Genomic DNA, 22,029 nt, shown 5'->3' with positions numbered 1-22,029 from the left:
GCTCCAAGGTGTCCGTGACCTTTGACCCCTTCTGCTACCTGACCCTCCCTCTACCCATGAAGAAGGAGTGCACACTGGAGGTGTTCATGGTGTGGCTCGACCCGCTGGCCAAACACACACAGGTGCTCACACACACACACACACACACACACACAGAAGCTAGAGTACCTGGATGAGAGACCACAGTATAGTGATGTGTGTGTGTGTGTGTGTGTGTTTCAGTATAAAGTGACGGTGCCTAAAGTGGGTCAGATCTCAGACCTGTGTGCGTCTCTATCAGCTCTGTGTGACGTACCGCCAGAGAAGGTGAGTGTGTCTGTCTGTGTGTGAGTGTCTCTGTGTGTGTGTGTATATGTGTGTTTGATGTCCTTTCTCTGTGGTTTTCTTCCACACACACACACACACACACACACACACACACAGATGGTGGTGACGGACATCTACAACCACAGGTTCCACCGCTTCTTCTCCAGCAACGAGAACCTGAGCAGCATCATGGAGCGCGACGACATCTACGTGTGAGTGCTCGACCTGCTGTGTGTGTGTGTGTGTGTCTGATGTGTGTCTGACGTCTGTGTGTGTCCCTCATGTGGAGCAGGTTTGAGCTGTCCGTCAGCCGGCAGGAGGACCCGGAGCACCTGCTGGTCCCGGTGCACCTGCGGGAGAAGTACAAGCAGTCAGGCTTCAACCAGACCAGCACACCACTGTTCGGCCTGCCCTTCCTGCTGCGCGTGCCACACACACTCACTGAGGAGAAGCTGTACAACCTGCTGCTGCTGCGCCTGCGGTACACACACACACACACACTCATTTAACCTCCTACCTGTGGAAACATTCACCTGTTCTGCTCAAAATACAATAAGAACTGCTCAACTGATGCATGTTTTGACTAGTGTACGTAGGCTTTTCTGATGGTATGTGGTTTTACATGTCATTTATAGCCGTGATGTCATCATGCAGCTCTCCAACAGTTCTCAGATCAGACAATAGTACCAGTGTTGATCTTCTGGAGCAGCGCAGCAGGGTTTAGAATGATTCCTGAAGCGTCACCACACTCTGAGCACTGGAGTGTCTTTAAAGAGGTTTAGTCTCAGGAATAAATTAAAATAAAGCTCTTTTATTGGCTGTTTAAAGGGGGGAGGAGCTTGTCTGTGCCCCGCCCTGTCCTCATGTTTCAGTCTAGCCCACACACCCTGAGCATGTGTGCAGATCTCAGCACTCTTCAGCTCTCAGCAGTACTCCGGCTCTCCTCAGCAGACACCAGCATTCACTCTCCGCTTCCTTTGTTTTGTTTTTATATTCAGCAACTCAAGTGATGACTACACCTACAGGACCAGAGGCAAAGTACACATCATATATATACATATATCCTCTGATGATAAGCAATGGGTCTCAGGATCTCCTGATTCAGGGGTTTTGTTAGACTGGAGATCAGGTAAAGGCACAGTGTGTACGACTTTCTTCATTAAAATCTCCAGAGGCCACTAGAGTAGTGTATATGTTGCTGACTTGTGTACTTGTGTATCCCAAATGTTCAACTCATCAATATACGCCCTTGTTTGTTGTGAGTAGTCGCCCTCTAGTGGAGGAAACACACACTGTGCCTTTAGAATGTAGGGATAAGTGTTGTTTACAGCAGTAGTCTAGTCTAGTAGTCTTGTAGTGTGTGTTGAGTGTTTTCACAGTGTGTCGTGTCTGTCTGTGTGTGTGTGTTAGTGTTATTGTGTCCTCCTCATGTTAAATGTTGTGTGTGTGTGTGTGTGTGTGTGTGTGTGTGTGTGTGTGTGTGTGTGTGTGTGTGTGTGTGTGTGTGTGTGTTTGCAGTCGCTTCATCCGTGCGGACACTGAGGACTGTAAGGACGCCAGCTCCCCCAAACACTGCTCCGTCAACGGCAGCGCCACCAACGGGACAGCAGAGGAGTGTTCGCCCAGTAAGCCTGCTGAGTACACTGCAGTACAGCACAGCCAATCAGTGCACAGAACAGACATCAGATATCTATCACTGCTTTTATGTGCATTTTGGAAAATCCAGCAGGTTGTTATCTCAGAATAAAGCTCCACAGGTTTCTCAGCAGCACTGCTGTAGGAGACTGAAGGGGTTATTCAGAGAAAACAACCGTCTGGATGTGCTTTATCCTGATTATTACACACATACTGGACACAGAACATACACATTACACACACTCAACACTGCTCTGAGCTGTAAGAGTTTATTAATTAAACACAAAGCTGACAGAAACTCATCAGCTGATGGAGTATACACTAACCTCTGTTATTCAGACACTAGATGGCGCCAAACAGCAGATCAATATAAACATGAGTGTATTCACTGAGAGTTCCTGCGTGAGTCTGTGTTGTTCAGCGGGGGTTATCTGGGAATAACAGACACCGGGATCTCTCGACTGATCAAGTGTTTCCGCAGGTGAGATGGAGCTGGACGAGCCGGACGAGGAGCCCAGTGTGGAGCAGGGTGTGTCCTCAGAGAGCGACAGCAGCAGTCCGGCTGAGGAGCAGAGGCTGGAGAACGGACCCTCGCTGCTGGAGAACGGGCCCTCGCTGCTGGAGCCCTGCAGGAGGCTCTTCAGCCTGCAGATCACCAACATGGGCAAGACTGACGGAGGAGCCTTGCTGACGGGGGAGCCACACGCACAAATACACTTCCAGGAGGAGCGCCTCAGCGGTGAGAGAGAGAGTGTGTGTGTGTGTGTGTGTGTACAAGGAATTGATGAAGTGCATCTTAAACCGTGTCTTGCATTGGCTTGTAGACTCTGGTGTTCTATCATTGAACAGAAAGTGTATATAGAGAGGTGAGGGGTGAGTGAGCATGATCTCTGTGTGTAGACTGCTGTTGATGACTCTAAACAAGAGTCCTCCTGCTTTTATACAGTGCTTCTTGACTTTCAGGATGCTTTTAGTTCCTCTCCTCATAGTGAACCGATTGGTTCTCTTGAAGAGATAAGATGGATAATTGAGGATATCTACGCCAAATCTTTTATATGAGTAAAGTTTGGGCAACACTTGCAGTTGGAGTTAAGAGAGGTTGTCCCTGGAATGCTGTGTGTTTTATCGTGGCATTAAACCAAAGGCTGAAACTGCTCTGCCTCCTCGCCCCGCCGGATGTAAGATCTCTGGATCCTGTTTAAGCCTGTGCAGATAGTTGATCATCAGAGCTCGTTTACAAACACTCCCTACAAAGTATAATCTGTGTGTGTGGTGCCCAAAACACCATGAGCCCTTCTGCTTACTGCATAGCAACAGAACGGTGGACTCAACACATTTACACTCACTTTATTAGGTACACCTCTCTAGTACCGGGTTGGATCCCCTTCAGAACTGCTTTAATCCTTGGTGTCAGAGATTCATCAAGCTCCTGGGAATATTCCTCAGAGATTTTGCTCCATATTGACATGATAGCATCACGCAGTTGCTGCAGATTTGTCGGCTGCACATCCATGATGCCAATCTCCCGTTCCACCACATCCCAAAGGTGCTCTATTGGATTGAGCTCTGGGGACTGTGGAGGCCATTTGAGTACAGTGAACTCATTGTCATGTTCAAGAAACCAGTCTGAGATGATTGGCGCTTTATGACATGGTGCGTTATCCTGCTGGAAGTAGCCATCAGAAGATGGAGACACTGTGCTCATAAAGGGATGGACATGGTCAGAACAATACTCAGGTAGGCTGTGGTGTTGACACCATGCTCAATTGGTACTAATGGACCCAAAGTGTGCTAAGACAATCTCCCCCACACCATTACACCACCACCAGCAGCCTGAACCGCTGATACAAGGCAGGATGGATCCATGCTTTCATGTTGTTGAGGCCAAATTGTGAGCCGAGCATCCGAATGTGTCAGCAGAAATGGAGACTCATCAGACCAGGCAACGTTTTCTCCAATCTTCTCTTGTCCAGTTTTGGTGAGCCTGTGTGAATTGTAGCCTCAGTTTCCTGTTCTTAGCTGACAGGAGCGGCACCCGGTGTGGTCTTCTGCTGCTGTAGCCCATCCGCCTCAAGGTTGGACGTGTTGTGTGTTCAGAGATGCTCTTCTGCAGACCTCGGTTGTAACGAGTGCTTATTTGAGTTACTGTTGCCTTTCTATCAGCTGGAACCAGTCTGGCCATTCTCCTCTGACCTCTGGCATCAACAAGGCATTTGCGCCCACAGAACTGCCGCTCACTGGATATTTCCTCTTTGTCGGACCATTCTCTGTAAACCCTAGAGATGGTTGTGCGTGAAAATCCCAGTAGATCAGCAGTTTCTGAAATACTCAGAGCAGCCCGTCTGGCAGCAACAACCATGCCACGTTCAGCGTCTCTTAAATCCCCTTTCTTCCCCATTCTGATGCTCGCTTTGACCTGCAGCAGATCGTCTTGACCATGTCTACATGCCTGAATGCAGTGAGATATATTGGATGATGTGTTTTAATTAGTGTTAGTCAATCCATATATGTGTGTGTGTGTGTGTGTGTTCACTCATGTGTGTGTTCTGCTCTCCCGCAGACAAATGTTACCTGTCCTTAGTGTGGGAGCCGGAGATGAAGAGGAGCTTCTTCAACCAGGCGGCGGTCGAGGTGTGTGTCCTGCTGTGTGTGTGTCTCCTGCTGTGTGTGTGTCCTCAGGGCCCACTGACCTGTGTGTCCCCACAGGACTTCGAGAAGCACCACAGTATGGACTACAAGCCCCAGAAGAAGATGAGCTGCCAGCTGAGGGACTGCATACAGCTCTTCACCACCAAGGAGAAACTGGGCGCCGACGACCCCTGGTGAGTGACACACACACACATAAACACTCACAGATGCACACTCTTCTCACACACCACACATACACACACTGCTCACACACTTTACACAAATACTAATGTCATTTGGGAGTCCTGAAATCAGCTGTCCTGAATAAGACACGAGCAGGAGAATCGCAGTAAATGAGGTTAGATTCAGTTTGATATAGTCATGCAGGTGTGTGTGTGTGCTCCAGGTACTGCCCCAGCTGTAAGCAGCACCAGCAGGCCACTAAGCAGCTGGACCTGTGGAGTCTGCCGCCGGTGCTGGTGGTCCATCTGAAGCGCTTCTCTTACAGCAGATACATGAGAGACAAGCTGGACACACTGGTGGAGTTCCCTCTGCGGTACACACACACATACACATACACACACACACACTCCTACAGCAGATACATGAGAGACAAGCGAGACACACTGGTGGAGTTCCCTCTGCGGTACACACACACATACACATACACACACTCCTACAGCAGATACATAAGAGACAAGCTGGACACACTGGTGGAGTTCCCTCTGCGGTACACACACATACACACACACTCTTACAGCAGATACATGAGAGACAAGCTGGACACACTGGTGGAGTTCCCTCTGCGGTACACACACATACACACACACTCTTACAGCAGATACATAAGAGGCAAGCTGGACACACTGGTGGATTTCCCACACACACACACTCTCTCTGATGTCTTCTGTCTGTCTGCAGGGATCTGGATATGTCAGAGTTCCTCATCAATCCTCATGCCGGGGTCTGCCGCTACGACCTCATCGCCGTCTCCAACCACTATGGAGGGATGGGTGGAGGACACTGTGAGTAAATTCATATGATATCCTCCACAGCATGGTTTGGGTGGTGTAGATCAGTGTATGTTCTCACACATGCAGAGTGTCGGTCATGTTAATGTGTCACTGCTTATGATATTTACTGTATTTAATTGTGTCTAATAAAGTCACGAGTGTGAAAGATGTCCAACAGTCTGTGTGTGATTGACAGACACTGCCTATGCCAAGAATGTGGAGGACGACCAGTGGTACAGCTTTGATGACAGCAGTGTGTCGCCGGCCAGCGAGGAGCAGATCGTGGTGAGAAACCGTCATTATTCATCAGCTCTTCAGTGTGGAGGGGTCAGAGCTCAGTGTTTGCTCAGCCCTGTGTCTCTCACAATACAGAGATGCAGTGTGTGTGTGAATGCTGATGAGACATGAGTGTGTGAGTGCTGATGTTACATTAGTGCAGTGCTTCTCAGACTTGGTCATGCACCCTGTAAACCTATAAAATAATCTGGTGAATGAGTGTGTGGTCTCTCTGCGCCTACAGGCTGGGGAAGGTGTCTCACTTACAAGCTGAACTGCAGAGCAGAGTATCTGACCTTAGAGTCCTTGGAAGGGTACAGAATGTGCTCTAACTGGGCACTTAGTAGTTCTACTAGAGGACTAACACCCACGTGGGGTAAAACGGTGATACCTGGAGAGGCGTGATTGAGAGGAATGGCCTCCCTGATCTGAGTTCAGGCAGTGTTCTTGTTTGACTTTGAGACCGAGTGTTCTCCGGCTCTTTTGTTGACTCGTTTGTGAGGAGCTGTGGCTGTAAGGCCTGTGGTGCCTGTTGTGGCTTCAATCTACAAACCCGGTGGTGGACACTGGAAGTAAGAAATGCCATGATGGGATCCGTCAGACCAAGTGTGCTACAGCCAGGGGGGTTGCAGAAGCAAAAACTCAGGCCTGGGAAGAGTTTGGGAAGACCATGAAGAAAGACTATTGGTCGCTTAGAGATTCTGCCAAACTGTCCGGTGCCTAAGAAGGGGAAAGCAGTTTCACACCAACACTGTTAACAGTGAAAGTGGGGAGCTGTTGACCTTGACTGAGGATATTGGGGGGTGTAAGAAATACATTGAGGATTTTCTCAATCACACTGACATGTCTTCCATTGAGGAAGCAGGGACTTGGCAGAGTTTGACTCACCCATTACCCAAGTCACTGAGGTAGTTTATGAGCTCTGCAGTTCAAATCAGAGGGGTCATCTCAGATCTTTGGATGTTGTGGGGCTATCATGTCTGATACACCTCTACAACATCATGTGAAGTTCGTGGACAGTGCCTCAGAACTGGGCAACTGGGGTGGTGGTTCCCATTTTTTAAAAGGAGGCCAGAGTCTGAGTTCCTGCTATAGAGGACACACACTGCTCAGCCTCCCTGGAAAAGTCTGTGCCAGTGTACTGGACACGAGAATCTGGCCAATAGTAGAGCCTTGAATTCAGGAGGAACATTGTGGATTTCTTCTAGACAAGGAATGTCAAAGCCCTGCGCAGTTTAGTTCCAACCGTGCTTCAACACACTTACCTGTAAGTTTCAAATAAGCCTGAAGGACTCAATTAGTTTGATCAGGTGTGTTTAATCAGGGTTGGAACTCAACTGTGCAGAGGTCCTCAAGCAACTGAGATTGACACCTGTTCTAGAATGGATTAGTTCTTCACTCTCTCTCTAGGGTGCTCAGGGGTTGATGGGAGTTTGCCTGTCCAGTCCACATGTGTTTTGTGAACTTTAAGGCATGCTACCATGTCCTTTGTTGCATTCTGTGGGGATGATCTGAGAGTATGGAATCAGAGTCACTCTGTTTAGAGCTGTCCACTCCCTGTATGATCTGAGCCATAGTTTGGTTTGCATTGCCGTCAGTACGTCAGACTTGTTCCCAGTGTATATAGACTCTGGCAGGGTTGCTCTTTTCACCAATTCTGTCCATTTTTTTAATTGACAGAATTATTAGACGCAGCCTGGAGCTTGAGGGGGTCTGGTTCAAGGGCCGCAGGATTTTATCTCTGCTATTTGCAGATGATGTATTGTTGGCCAAAATGTAAAGCTCTCGATTTCCAAGTCAATCTACATTACTACTCTCACCTATAGTCATGAGCTTATGGTCATGACCGAAAGGTCAAGATCTCGAATACAAGTGACTGAAATGAGTTTCTCTGCAGGGCACACCCTTATTGATGGGGTGAGGAGCTCTGTCACCCGAGGGGAACTCTGAGTAGAGCCGCTGCTCCTCCACATCCAGAGAAGCCAGCTGAAGGGCTCAGGCTTCTGTTTTGAATGCTTCCTGGAGGCCTACCTAGGGAGGTGTTCTGTGCTTGTCCCATTAGGAGGAGACCCAGGACATGCTATGTCTCTAAGCTTGCCTGGAAAGTTTTTTGTAAATTGGAGAAAGATCAGAGAAAGCCAATCCCCACTGCATGAGTGTGAGCAGGTGCTGAGGTTAGATCATACTACACAAGTGTAAGAGTGCTGAATTTGCAGGAGTGTGTGTGAGTGCTGGCAGGAGTGTGAGCAAGACTCAGGACTGACCTCTTCTGTTTCTGTCTGTCTGTCTCTGTGTTCAGTCCAAAGCAGCGTATGTGCTCTTCTACCAGCGCCAGGACACAGTCAGAGGCACAGGATACTTCGCTCTGGACCGAGAGCCTCCGGCTGACAAGGAAGAGGAGGAGGATGAAGATGAGGAGGATGTGAATGACAGTGAGCAGGACGAGGACCTGCAGCCCAGCCCAGACGTGTCCATGAGCACCAGCTGAGCTCCAGCGCTCCTCTACAGCCATACCAGCACTGAACACCTGCCCAGTGTACAGCCGGCGCGACTGTCCCGAACGCAGGGTTCAGCCGGCTGAGCGGATCTGTGTGTGTGTGTGTGTGTGTGTGTGTGTGTGTGTGTGTGTGTGTGTGTGTGTGTGTGTGTGTGTGTGTGTGCGTGCGCATGTCTGTTCACGTTCTGTATTTGTGCACGAGTGAGAGAGTGAAGGTGTTGACCATGTGAATGTTTAGATAGTTCTTCTAACTGTGTAAATACTGTGGATGAACAGTTCTGGTTCAGTCTCTCTGTGTGTTTAGCTGTTAGCGTGTCTGCTAAGCTCTCCATCTGCGGTGTTTGGACAGATGATTGTGCCACATGATGCCGTCTGTGCTGATGAGGGAACTCTCGGTGCGGCGGCGATGCCTTTCTTTCAGATTAGCTCTGTTAGTTTTCCTTCACCTCAGCCTTAATGGTCCTCTCAGACTGCTGCGTTTGCACACATCTCTCTGTCCGTCAGTCTGGAGCTGGAGACTCTGAGCGGCTCGTGAAGCTGATGGAGGACAGTGTTTGCCGGTCTTCTCCTCCATCTCCTTCTAGCCTTCAGGTTGATGAATGTCTTCTAAGCTCCTGCGGGGTCCTCCTGTCTCGGACTGCGCAGGCTGATGAACACTGTACAGCAGAAGAGTCACTCTGTGAGTGCACGTCTGATTAATCTATTTATTTATTGCACTGGAGGGCAGGATATGCACTGAATGTGTCTGGGGTCGAGGCCTGCTGCCGTCACAGGACCCTGAACCTCCTGTGGGCTTTTGTAAATGAACTGATGTCCTTGCATGACCCGGGGACGTCCTTACGCTGCACTCGAGTTCACTTTGGTTTACATTTGAGATGTGCATGTGTGTTTATAGACTGACCTAATAAATCTGGACTTAAGTTAAACCCTGTGTTGTGTTTGTCTCTCCTGCTGGAGTCTCGTCCGGAGTGTGTTCATCGTTCATTTCTCAATCCCGGTCCTCACGCTCCTGCATATTCTGCATGTCTCTCTTATTTATCCCAGCTGATTTAGATGGCCAGCTCATTAGAAGAGCTCTGTTCATCAATAGTGTTCTGACTGACATGTTCCCTACGCAGTGTGCATTGCTCCCTACTCTCCTCTCCTTCATTGTGTGTGTTGCTCTGCAGTAACTCTCCTGAACTCTAGTTGGCAGTAGGTGTATATGTTCCTCTGTGTCGAGCTTCTTCGCTGGTGTTTTGTTTTTTCTGAACACTAATGTACACAAAGCTCAAACTCGCTCACTCAGAGATGGGAATCGGCAGACATGCAACAACTTTAATCATGAGGTCAACACCACACATCAGTCTCCATCTGGAGCTCCTTCACTTGACTCCACACTAGTAAACACTCGCTCCATCAGGCTCTCGGGTCTCAGCACCTCCCACACTCATCAACGCTACCAAGCCGACCAATCACAGAGCTTGAGATGTGCGTTGTTGTGATGTGTAGTTACATTCAGTAGTTACAACCTCAGCAGGTCAGAGGGTTTATTTAAAGTGGACATGTGGCATGTTAGAGATGTTGATGTGCTCAAAGACAGGTATAGATGGAGCTTCTCCTTCACAAAGACACTGCAGTAAGCGTACAGCACCCTGTTTACTGTCATTATTTTACAACAACACAAAGAAGTAAACATGACAACAGGAGCAAGGTGTGTATCTGCTTTACTGCAGGCTGTGGTAAACCTACCGGTAATGATGCAGCGCTGCAGAGTAATGCTGATGCACACACTGGCTGTTTTCAGGTTTCTACTTAATAAAGAATGAAAGCATTCAGTATCAGAATCCATTAAAAGCCCTTATATTCATATCTGCAGAATGATGAGGGTGTTTTCTGTAGGCCTATTTCACCAGAGTCTTTGTTCTGACTGTTCGCTCTGCTGCCTGGATCTTCACATTCCTGCTGTCTAGTGGACACTAGCAGTAGCAGAACTCAACAGAGTTCCAGCAATGCAGCAGGAGATGTCAGTGTTGGACTGATGATAACAGATGGGTGTAGTGTCCAGAACACTGATATTGTCCCACTGCTGACAGACACACATTACTTTCACTTCCACATCTGACTCTGCTGTGTTTACATTCACGCTTCATTAAAACTAATGCAGATTGACAATAATAATACTGTCTGAATAATCTCACTCTGTACTGTTGGGTTACTTCTGAAACATTTGATGAACAGAAATTTAATATGAAAATGTCATTTAATATATTTCTGCAAAGATAAGGAACAATATAAGTTTGTAATGAACATACAGAGAAAGCCACGGTCAGTATATTTAATCTACACAGAGTAAATCCGGCATTAATTATTGTCCCTGTACTGATGTTGTCTACAGTGTGTGCTTTATGGTTAAAGTGTTTGCTGAATAAAGCTGTAAACACACTAGTAAGCTGATTATATTTGTCTAAACATGTATCTCTTAAACTGCTGTCCTCATATTGTTATGAACACGAGTGCTTATAAAACCCAAACACACGGGCGACGCCTGGCAACAGACGCGTCATCAGGATTTAGGCGCCTGCAGTGTTGCCATGTCCACTGTTTACACTCCTGTTCTTTAGCTTGTGTTTTTAAGAGTATCTAAAGTGGTTATAAGCAGATAACGATGTATTGGTATTAATTTCTGTGTAAGTTATTATTATTGTCGACGCATTATGGACTTTCCTCTAATCTGGCAACACTGGCGAGTCACGGTTCACTCCTCTTTCCATGTTATTCCTCTGTGCTGTTGAGTTCATTAAAGCTTCACTAAACACCTGCTGCTCAATATAGTAATTACATCAGTCTTATAAAAATTCAGTTTTTATTATTATCCAGATTTAGGGCAGCCAGACGAGTGACCAGGCGTGTTGACAGCCAACATTATCTCTGACTCCTCTGTTGTTTCTGTAGTGTGTTTGTTATGGGCGTTTTACCGGGATCTGGCAACCCGTGTATTTCCGCACCCTACATAAATAAAAGTGAAAGTTATCGCCGCCATCTTAGACAGAATCTATCGTCTGCAGAGCGGAAACTCTTCAAATCTATTATAAAGTCGAATATAAACGCGTTTGAAGAACCTCGAGGACACGTGTAGGGTTTATCTGAGCCGGTATGTATGATGTGTGTTGATCTAACAGCAGCAGGACGATGGCTGTAATCCTTCATTAGTTTACTGAAGCTCGTGATCTGAGCAGGCCCAGCTCCAGCTTAGAACTTTAAGGAATTTAGGCTTATAAATAGGCCTATATATAAGACAACAGTTATTTTAAAGGTAATAACATAATTTAAAGCATTTTAAAAGTGATGTGTTTGTCTTTTGAAATGTTCTCTGACTAACCCTTTATCTTATAACTATTGTTTGTGCTGTTGACTGTCTTTATCTCAGTGTTTGCTTGCTTCAGTGTGTGTGTGTGTGTGTGTGTGTGTGTGTGTGTGTATGTAGCAGAGTTTGCCAAGTTTTGCAAGGAAACTCCAGTAAAGCTTGTTGCTCTCCATGAACTATATGGGGGATTCTATAGTTGTAGGTAGTTTAGCAGTGGCTAAAGCCGTCCTTTTTCAGCTTTATATAAAATAGTTGCACTTTAGATTATTGATCAAATGTGTTGATCATCTTCATAATCACTGTAAAGAGTCGAGATTATTACCACACATCACGACTTCTTAATGTCTGAATTAGTCAGTGTAGTTTTCATCATGTGGAATCAAACAGATTTTATTTTGCTTTTCATATTAAATGTTTTAATTGTAAATGATTAAACTGTGAACACTATGATAAAAGGAGAGCTGAATATTTCATTAATCGCATGCTGGTTTCATTAGTGTCGTGTGATCTTTGCACTTATAGCAAGTAGAATGTTTGGCTAAAATGTTGTAAAACTGTAAAATGTTACGGTCAATACAGTTAGACTTTAGTAATTATCCATGATGATTTTTCTTGCTATGATTTATTGTTATTTCTACACGTTACTAAATTCATCCATAACAGAGTTCACAAACAATATAAAAAGCCTTATTATTCTCTAAAAGTAAAACATTTCAGGATTTAAGTTTGGCAAAAGCTGAATTATAAAAACTAAATATGCTTATAATAAGAGACTGGACATAATTGCTGTTTTAAAGAGTTTTATTCTTTAACTTTTTGAAATGTCAAATATACCTGCACTATAATCCCCCATATTGCTTTAATGCATATAATAATGTTTACAGTAACTCTAGTGTTGTCACGATGCTGCAATCTCCTTCAAAACATATCAATTCCACACCATTTTCTAGATTGTGTGATTAATAAAAATCTTATTATTATTATTATTAATTATTATTTAATGCTCCAGAGCGGAGATGGACATCAGTGTTTTTTAATAACTAATATAAACTAATGTTTGAATAGCAGATTTTTGCAGATTAGCCTACGTGTTAGTGGTAGATAGCTAATACATGATCATTTATCAAAAACATCTGTGAGTGTTTATTTAGCATATCACATGTTTTAATTGACACACACATGGTGTTTAGCCTGCTTTACCATAGCTCTCTCTGTGTGTGTGTGTCGATCTGAATTCTCTATATTCTAGTCTGTATTGAATCCTGAAATGTCAATATTGCATTACACTACCGTAACAGTAACAGTTTAAGATATCTTGTGTATGTTTTTGACGTTTTTCCCTCGTCATTTGAAAAGTCCAATAACAGAGGAGATCACAAATAATCTGAGAGATTTAAAGGGGGAATAGGACATTTCGTCAATCAACAGCACGTTACACGACTGTCTTATTTCATTAATGGAGTCAGTGATATTGAAATGAGTTCAGTTATTAAGCTCTCGATATTGTAAATGCAGATGTGGGACACGCCAACACAATCTCACGGCAATTTGTAAGATTTTGATTTAGCGGCTAATTCGTATGATCTAATTCATACAATTTAGTACGATTTGCTCATCCCCCAATGACGGGTGGGGTTAGGGGTGGGGTTAGGTGCCACGCCTCCTTTTTAAAACCGTACGAATTCATACGAATTAGCCACTAAACTGACAAAGCGAAAGCAAGATTATGTGTGGATGTGTGTATTGATATTTATATGTGTATTGATCACGTGCTGCACATGTGTTTGAGTTTTGTCTGTCGCTCTTTACACGAACGGCACTACTGACACTGCCTGTGATTTGTTCGTTTCTGTGTGTCATTAACGTCATTAACTTTGCTCTTTCCATAGGAAAAATGCCATATTGTTTAAGCGGGTCCAGTACATCTCCCGATTACTCCAGATATCAGGGGGCCGTTTCAGAAAGGAGGTGAAGTGAAAACTCAGAGTATGTTAACCCTGAAATGAGAGAAACTCTGGGTTTTCTGTTTCAGTATGGCAGGTTTGTTTAAACTGGAGACAGCAGGGTTAGTCAAGCCTGTGTCTGAAAGAGAGGTGACTTTAACTCAGAGTCAGTTACTGTGGTGTTTTACTCTGTGAAGCTAACCTGGTCAGAGCAGGTTTATTCTCTAAACTCAGAGTTTCTGTCCGTCTCCTGCCCTTTATTAAAGATGAAGCGCTATTTCTGTTAGCCTAACGCTTCCACACACCTATTTTAATGCTCATGTTGGAGATGGAGATAAAAGCGATTGATGGAAACGTCATGATGCACAGAACTCCTGAAAATACACATAAAAACACGAGCATAACTGAGGAGGAGAAACTTTATATTCAATAGAAAAGATGCACATAAACTGAGATGGAAACACTGAAGTAATTCCAGTCTGTGCATTAATAAAGGTTTGTTATGAGAGATCATATGATGATGAAGGTGTGAGCACACTGTAACACATCTGACATGTTGATTTGCTCATTCTAAAACACCAGAACCGTTTCAGTATTAGTGTTATATTATTAATGACCTCCAGAGCGTCTGTAGTGTGTCAGGAGCGTCTGTTCTCCGAGTCTCAGGGCTTCAAACACCCCCACATGTTCAGTGTCAGCATTGTCCTCTGAGTCATTTATTAAATAAAGAACAGACAGACGCAGCTTCTTCTACCGCAGTAAATTCAGTTTTACTGTTGATATTTGGCTCCAGTTAATCAGGAAGTGTTGATGTTGTTGTCTTTGACTCGTTGGATGGAAACGCTGCTTTATTCACACGTCTTTTATGCGATACTCCAGTTTTGCACATACATGTAATTAACCCTTGTACGGTGTTGGGGTCTGTGAGACCCGTTTTCAGTAGTTTTCTTTCAAACTATAAATTGAACAATGAATTATTTTTTCAACCTGAAATTCATTGGCTTTGGCTTATTTTCTGTGGAGAACATGAATCCAAACAAATTTTCAATGACCGCATAAATGTACCTCCCCCCCACACATTTAGGCTACATCCAATGTGTTTGGTTCCACTGGACCCAGGTCTAATAAAAGTGTTGAAAGTGTAGGTCCAGTGTTCTTACACTCTCTCTCCCTCCTTTCCCGTGCTGCTGTTTTCTTCCCCGCCCGTTCCCGCACAAAGTTGCAACATTGTTGCCAATTTAACGAGCAACACTGTCTGCTCCTACGTTCCCGCACATTTTACCCGCTCTCTTGCGGGAACAGAGCTTATTTTCTCGCACCCTGTCCCTTAGGGCAATAATACTACAAATAACACAATGCCAGGGCGGTTCCTTATCACAACTGATCAAGATGGCCAAAAGATTATCTGCTGCGAGGGCCTTGCAAACTGATTGTGGAAGAGAGAGGAGCTTCTGATGATGAGGTCCATGACCATGGTGGGAACAAAACAAACCTGTGGGTTTTATTTTCTTCATAACATTAATAAAAATAAAAACAGGAGAAGCACATTAATCCATCAATATGATCTAACAAAGGTAAAGGGGGGAAATTAACCATGTTTGCTGTTCATATGGCTTGTAATTGGGATGAAGTAAACATTTGAGTAATTTAACTTAAAATTGTTTAATAGTGTTAATTTGGAAAGCCAAAACTCTAGCGGGTCCACCAGACCCATGAACACTGGCTGAGTAACAAAAAGACCAACACCACACAAGGGTTAAGACTTCTGGATGGACACAGCTATTGCCTACATTTCAGTCACACAAACAACAAAGTCACATATGAGAATGGCTTGTGCTTTTTTAATAATTAATAAGCTGAAATTCACTGAGCTTTATCAGGGACATACTGTAACGAGATGAATGGGATTATTATTCGCTCTAAACACTATTGTTTAGTTCTGCTTACATTATCAATGTCATCTCAACCTCTATCACTGATCAATAATAGAGGCAGACACACACACAAGTGCACTTTTACATCTATTCAAACGTATGTAAAAGTGAGAACGTGTGTAAAAAATCTATAAAGTCACACATAACATGACTTATTTTATTATACTTAAATATTGAAATATTTAATGTAAACTTCCTCATTACCATGAGCAGCTGTTTCCCCACTCTAGCCGGCTCTGTTTCCCTGATGCAGTGGTGTTGCTGTATTCAATACCTGCTCATATCTGCTGTAACTCTGCATCAGCACATCAGGTTCAGCTGGAGAAAGAAAACACTGATCTTATTATTACAGATGTCACCATAGTCACTCGTAATATCTGCGCTCTATTGATAATGCCTTTATATAGTCACGGTGTGCGCACTTAACTCAGAGTTAGTCTACTCAAAGTGGATTGACCCAACTCAGATCTGCTATTCTGAAACCCAAAACTCAAGAGTTTTTAATCTCTCTGTAAGTCAACTCAGTGTTCAAGTGTAAACTCTGAGTTGGTTGAACCTCCTTACTGAAACAGGCCCCAGAACTCTTTAAGAACATGAGCTGTTTATGATCACGAGCTGTGCTAAATAACCTCAAACACTGCAGTGGGTTTGGCAACACGTGTCATCGCCGCCATTTTAGACACGTCTGAAGTCCGTCGTCTGCAGAGCGGAAACTCTTCAAATCTACTATAAAGTATAATATAAACGCGCTGGACGGACTGGAGGACACGTGTAGGGTTTATCTGAGCCGGTATGTATGATGTGTGTTGATCTAACAGCAGCAGGACGATGGCTGTAACCCTTCATTAGTTTACCGAAGCTCGTGATCTGAATGTGGCAGCTGCTGATCTGTTCCTGCTGAATTCAGCTCAGTTATGAAGGCTGATCAATAACTGGACATCTGTGATTGTTTCTCAGTGTCTGCTAGAGTTTCTGCTGGAGATCACACTCTTCAGGTCCATCATGGGTAACAAACACTCTTCTGGAGATGAGGATTCAGTTACAGGATTGAGCAGGTATTAGGCCGACACATTACATTATCATATCAAGGTTCCCTGAACGTTATTATTTGGTTAGTGGTTGTGTGTTATTATCTGGGGTATAACCGCTGTTGATCTCCAGCATGTTGATCAGGGTAATGTTGATTCCACATCAGGCCTTAAACTGACGGAGCTCCAGACTGACTCTGAGTCTGTGCTGCTCTACTGTTCACTGATACACATTTAACACACTTTAACATAAGACTGACTTATATGTTTTGCTTCATTGATATTATGTTGAATTAAGAGTGTTTACATGATAGAGTTAGCCAGCATGAGATATATATTACAGTTAAATACACAAAAATCTATACATTGGAATCATTTCCAAAAGTAGTCTTAATATATAAATTAAACATTTACTCAAGAACAAAACTGTAATGTTATTTTATAGCAAATGAAGCAAAAACAATTAAACTGTTTATTAGATGCTGATTACAGTTAACGAAAGGTTTATTTATTTAATAACAGTATATTCTCACCAGATAATGTAATATAGGTTAAAAATCTTTAATGTGAGATACATCTCTGTTCAAAATTACACTAATGATGGGTGTAAAGTTGCCATTTCCTGCATTCAATAAGCTAAATTGTTGTCTGATATCTGTTTAGTAGGCACGTGGCTTAGGGATATGGTAAATATAGGAAATATGGTAAAAATAGGAAATATGGTTATTTCTACCTTCATAAATACCCCTAGATAAGGGGATTGACCATATTTGGAATGATCATGAATATTAATGAGCTCAGCTCTGACACAGCTCTCTCTTTAACACACACACACGCACACACACACACAGAGTAACCTTTAATAAAATATAGGCTAAATTATAATTAAACTCAACGAGAGAGAGAGCGGCTGATTTGCCTGGTGCTGTCGGGGCACACAATAACTCAACTAGAATAAAGGACCCATATCAATATATCAGTATGAGGAACTCGGGTTTTTAATTCATGTTTATTCTGTGTTTATACTATAGAATAGTGGAGAAAAGTACTGATTCACATTCTGCTTAATGTGCATGGTGTATATTCCGTTTAATGAGAATTCAGTTTCTCTGCATGTTTGTTGTTGTTTTTTAATGCATTTTAAAAGATTTCAAACCATCATTTGATGAATAAATAATGATCATTATTATTGTTTGCCTGAAAGTGATGTTAAATGATGATTAATCTGGTGTGTTGAGTCCAGTGTGTGCAGTGCTGAACTCTAATCTTCTCTGTTTTAGCTCAGTTCATCAGACGAGAGCAGAAGCAGAGCCCAGCTGTGTGTCTCTGAAGAGTGACCAGTCTATGAATCCTCCATTAAAATTTAGTATTGAACACACACGACCTGTCCTCAGGTAGATCATCTGTACACACACATGACTATACTGCAGCATTTATATGATCATGTGTTTCTAGAAGAGATCAGACATTATTAGACTTTATTCTCTCAGTCCACTGAAGACATTTTCCTCAACACAAGTGACTTTTACACTCAATGTCAGCTCATGCTCATTTGATCAACAGTAGAGTATTATTAGAGTGTTAGTTCAGTGCTGCTTTCACACACTCATCACTGTTAAACACTGTAAACCCTAATGCTGTAACTAATTAATTGAACTGAGTTGTATTAACTTAAATCATTAAAATTCGTTAATCTTAATTAACCTAGATGAGTATTTAGAACTTTTTCTTATTTTTGAGTTTGTAAAAATTAAATCTTTCAAGTAAGGTGAACGATTTTGCTGTGTTTAATTTATACAAAATGTCTCTTTAAAGTTTCATTAACTCAAAATCTTTCAGCCCAGTGATTTTGCGTGTGACGTCATCCAGGTTCACGTACGTTCTCGTGCTTCATTCGTTTTTTCAAGATGGCGGATCGGCCTCGCTTCACACTACAGTAAGTAAACTATTTACAAATCCAAGAAATATTAAATTTATGTCTTAATCAATATAATCACAGTAACAGTTCAATGTAATGTAGAGTTTGTCTGAATGCGTTTACATGTCGTGCATTACAGAAAACGTGTTTAGCCCCACTTGTTGCTAACCAACGTTAACATTACTGTTTAAAAAAATTTGAATCAGTGCACCGTTAGCATTAGTTATAATGTGTTAACTATGAATTTTAACAGTGTTATAAGGACAAAAACATTTGAAATCGGCAGATTCAATGTTTAACATATTTTTAAATCTTGGCGCGAGCATGCGTTTAGGTTGTCATGGTGACGCGCGCTCACACAACCGCACGTCATGGCACTGCGCTGAACTCTGTCCAGACTGTGAATGTGGTATTATCTTCGCGATCTGTAGGCACTACGGAAACGAAAGGCGCATAATCATAACTCAAATAATCTCCGCCTAAATACTGAACGGTATTTTCTGATGACGGGCAAAAACTACCTCAAAACGTAGCTGTCTGTCACACACAGCTTGTTGCATGCTGATCCATACACGAGAGCCTAACGGAGAACATTTAAGCTGTGCTCCTCACCTGAGCAGGTGCAGAGCTTCATCTCACACTAGCACAGTGAGGTAAAGTTGGTTTTATATTCATACATTCGTCCAGTAACAACTTGTGACTCTCTCCATATGTCGTTTACCATGGTACTTTGTGTATTCGGTCTGAAATCACATGCAAGTATGACATGAAAACAACATTAAAGTTACACTTAATGCACAATTTTTTTGACTGAACAATGTTGTACTTTGAAAGTCATTGGCTGCTAATATGATTTTACTATTTAGAATATGCAAAAACTACTTTTCTGAAATTATATTATATTATTAAGGAGAAAGTCTGAATGTGTAAATATAAAACTAACTTTACCTCAATCACCAGTACTGATCAGCACTGATTATTTCCCTGCGATCGAGAAGACATCTCTGCATATCAATGATTACCTGATCAATGCGATCAATTAAATGATTTTAAATGTCATTTAAGTCAAACATATGTTAAAGGTATGGTAAACGTTTTTTTTCCAATCTATTTTTTAAAATATTTACTCTGGAGAGAATATATATAGCCTAAAAACAAAGTATGCCTATCTATAACACAGTAATACAAAGTAATTAAAATTATTAAATAAAATATTAAATAAAATAATAACAAAACAAATATTCTAATCATCCAGACGTGGTAAACAAGAAATAGTTTTTCTGATGTGCAAATTTTGCAGCTTAAAATATATTTATATCTTAAATATATATATATATTTTTTAGGCTATATATTTTTACATCATTAGACAATAAGGTAAGTTTTGTTATTTCTAGCTTTTAAAAACAGGCCTTTAATTTATTTGTCGTCCTATTCAGTTTTCAAAATTTCAATACTGTTTAAGTCAAATCCGTGTTCATCGAATCAAAGCAACTAACATGATGATCAGCTCTATTGCTAACCGTTTTGGGGGTTGACGTTAGACATCATGCAATTGTACTACTTCCACTCTCAGCTAAATGACACTGTGACTTTGTGTACATACAGAATTGAAGGTCGGTTGTTGCTGACTACAGAAAGATTCTTTTATGGAGGCATGTAAAAGGTGGGTAAAATATTCATTTTGTACTACTATGCCTGGCATATCCAGTTAAAATAAATATTACAATGTATTTGCAATGATACTTTTGCAGCAAGGAAAGTGAAACTTCAGCTAGACCTTGAGTTCAGTTTACAATATGAAGATCCTGATATCAACATCTGATCTGATCAACACCTGATTTTCATCTGAGGTAAAAAAATGAATAAGTAAATGAAACATAATGATAATATTAATATATTTTTTCTAGCATTATATATTTTGTAGTGTGGGTTTGTTTTATGAAATTTTCTCTTGTTTTTTTAGCTGCAGAGTACCAACATGTTACAAATGAGAATTTTCCCCACAAATTCTTTGGACAACTGCACCACCACCTATTTCATTTGATGACAATTTTAAGGCAAACAGCATCCAAAACTGACAAGACAGCAGATACCCTGGCTAATCTTTTGAAGGTTTATGATGAGCAGGTATGTTTAGGGTCATGTATTAAAGTATTAATTAAAATATGAATATATATTTTATTTAGATTTTTTTTTTCTTAATTTTTGTCTTTGCAGGAACTGCATGATGTCAGTTCATGATGGACTACTGTTATCAGAGGTCTTTTGGTCTTGCTGCGTGAGCGTGACTGGGGATTCTTTAGGACCACCCTGGTAAGACTTCATTCATTCTTTTTCACAATTAGGCATGTTCTATTGAAAAGATGAAAGTTGAGGAGCAACTTTTACTTAACATATTTGTAATCATGACTTGTTGATGAATCATGTAAAATTGGCTCAGTCATATTGATATTGTCCTAACATTAATATCCTTGAATTATATTTTAGATTAATAATCCTGAAGCGCTGACTGAAGATGCTTTATTGGCCCTGCAGTCACTGAGGGTCTCTGCTGTCCTGAAGAATGAATTGGACACCACCCACAGCACACTTCCAGACCTTTTTTTGTCTTGTTTGGATTAATGTATGCTCTTCACATAATATATAGTAAAGGACTTTGAACTTGTACAAAAAGTTTTGCTTGGCATGGATGATAGAAAATAGAAAGTCGATTAGCATAGAATCCTTAAAGAATGAGTTGATGTAGAGCCTTTTTTTGTACTCAATAAAGACTGTCACTGGGGTAGTAACTTCAAAACATGTATGTACCTTTAATTGGTAATGGTGCATTTTATTATTATTATATATATATATATATATATATATATATATATATATATATATATATATATATATATATATATATATATATATATATATATATATATATATATATATATATATATAGGGATAGATTGTCTAAAACGTAAAATTCTGTCATTTACTTACTCTTCACTTGTTCCAAACCTGTTTGAATTTCTTGCTTCTGTTGAACACAAAAGTTATTTTGAGGCATTGACTTTCTAATAGGAAAACAAGTACTGTGGAAATCAGTGGTTCCAGATTTCAGCTTTTTTGTCAAAAATAACCTTTTAAGTGTTCAACAGAAGAAAGAAACTCAAACAGGTTTGGAATAAGTTAGAGTAAATGACAGAATCATAGTTCAACCAAGACTGAATATTTATATATATATATATATATATATATATATATATATATATATATATATATATATATATATATATATATATATAAACCATTTGATAGTTACTGTGCCAATGACTTTTTTTCTAAACAAGAGTCACTTCACAGAATGTGCACTTATTCTTTATTAATGAATGCTTTAAGACTGTAAGTTTCGTAGTTCTTATTAATCTTATTATTATTTAATTTTGTCAAACTTATAGTGTTTTTTTTCTTGAAGCTCTTGTTTGATATATTTGCATTTTGGGAAATTCTTATTAA

General features: G+C 41.7%; 1 protein-coding gene and 1 long non-coding RNA gene across 6 annotated transcripts in view; both read left to right on the top strand.

Annotated features, from left to right (window-relative positions):
• usp15 (ubiquitin specific peptidase 15) overlaps nt 1–9,281 on the top strand; it is a 10,557-nt gene extending 1,276 nt beyond the window's left edge. Inside the window, exons 3-14 of the mRNA XM_056459220.1 lie at nt 9–122; nt 223–306; nt 424–518; nt 599–787; nt 1,825–1,931; nt 2,423–2,680; nt 4,502–4,572; nt 4,648–4,763; nt 4,976–5,377; nt 5,491–5,594; nt 5,779–5,867; nt 8,158–9,281. Of these exons, the coding sequence (XP_056315195.1) occupies nt 9–122; nt 223–306; nt 424–518; nt 599–787; nt 1,825–1,931; nt 2,423–2,680; nt 4,502–4,572; nt 4,648–4,763; nt 4,976–5,377; nt 5,491–5,594; nt 5,779–5,867; nt 8,158–8,346 (1,818 nt within the window). The 3' untranslated portion in view covers nt 8,347–9,281. The remainder of the gene's footprint in view (nt 1–8; nt 123–222; nt 307–423; nt 519–598; nt 788–1,824; nt 1,932–2,422; nt 2,681–4,501; nt 4,573–4,647; nt 4,764–4,975; nt 5,378–5,490; nt 5,595–5,778; nt 5,868–8,157) is intronic.
• A 2,087-nt stretch (nt 9,282–11,368) lies between these two features.
• On the top strand, nt 11,369–21,368 carry LOC130230320 (uncharacterized). Of its 5 annotated transcripts, none has more exons than XR_008837943.1 (9): nt 11,369–11,650; nt 16,536–16,633; nt 17,887–18,000; nt 18,446–18,542; nt 20,131–20,188; nt 20,277–20,375; nt 20,489–20,652; nt 20,743–20,838; nt 21,013–21,368. It is a non-coding gene; the product is annotated as an uncharacterized LOC130230320 (long non-coding RNA). The 5 variants fall into 5 exon arrangements; XR_008837944.1 differs by having other exon boundaries at nt 11,369–11,488; nt 21,013–21,367; XR_008837946.1 differs by lacking the exon at nt 11,369–11,650 and adding an exon at nt 11,657–16,368.
• Nucleotides 21,369–22,029: the final 661 nt, after the last annotated feature.

This window comes from Danio aesculapii, chromosome 6 (genome assembly GCF_903798145.1).
Source record: "Danio aesculapii chromosome 6, fDanAes4.1, whole genome shotgun sequence".
Classification (NCBI taxonomy): Eukaryota; Metazoa; Chordata; class Actinopteri; order Cypriniformes; family Danionidae; genus Danio; species Danio aesculapii.
This window is presented reverse-complemented; position numbering and strand designations above follow the sequence as displayed.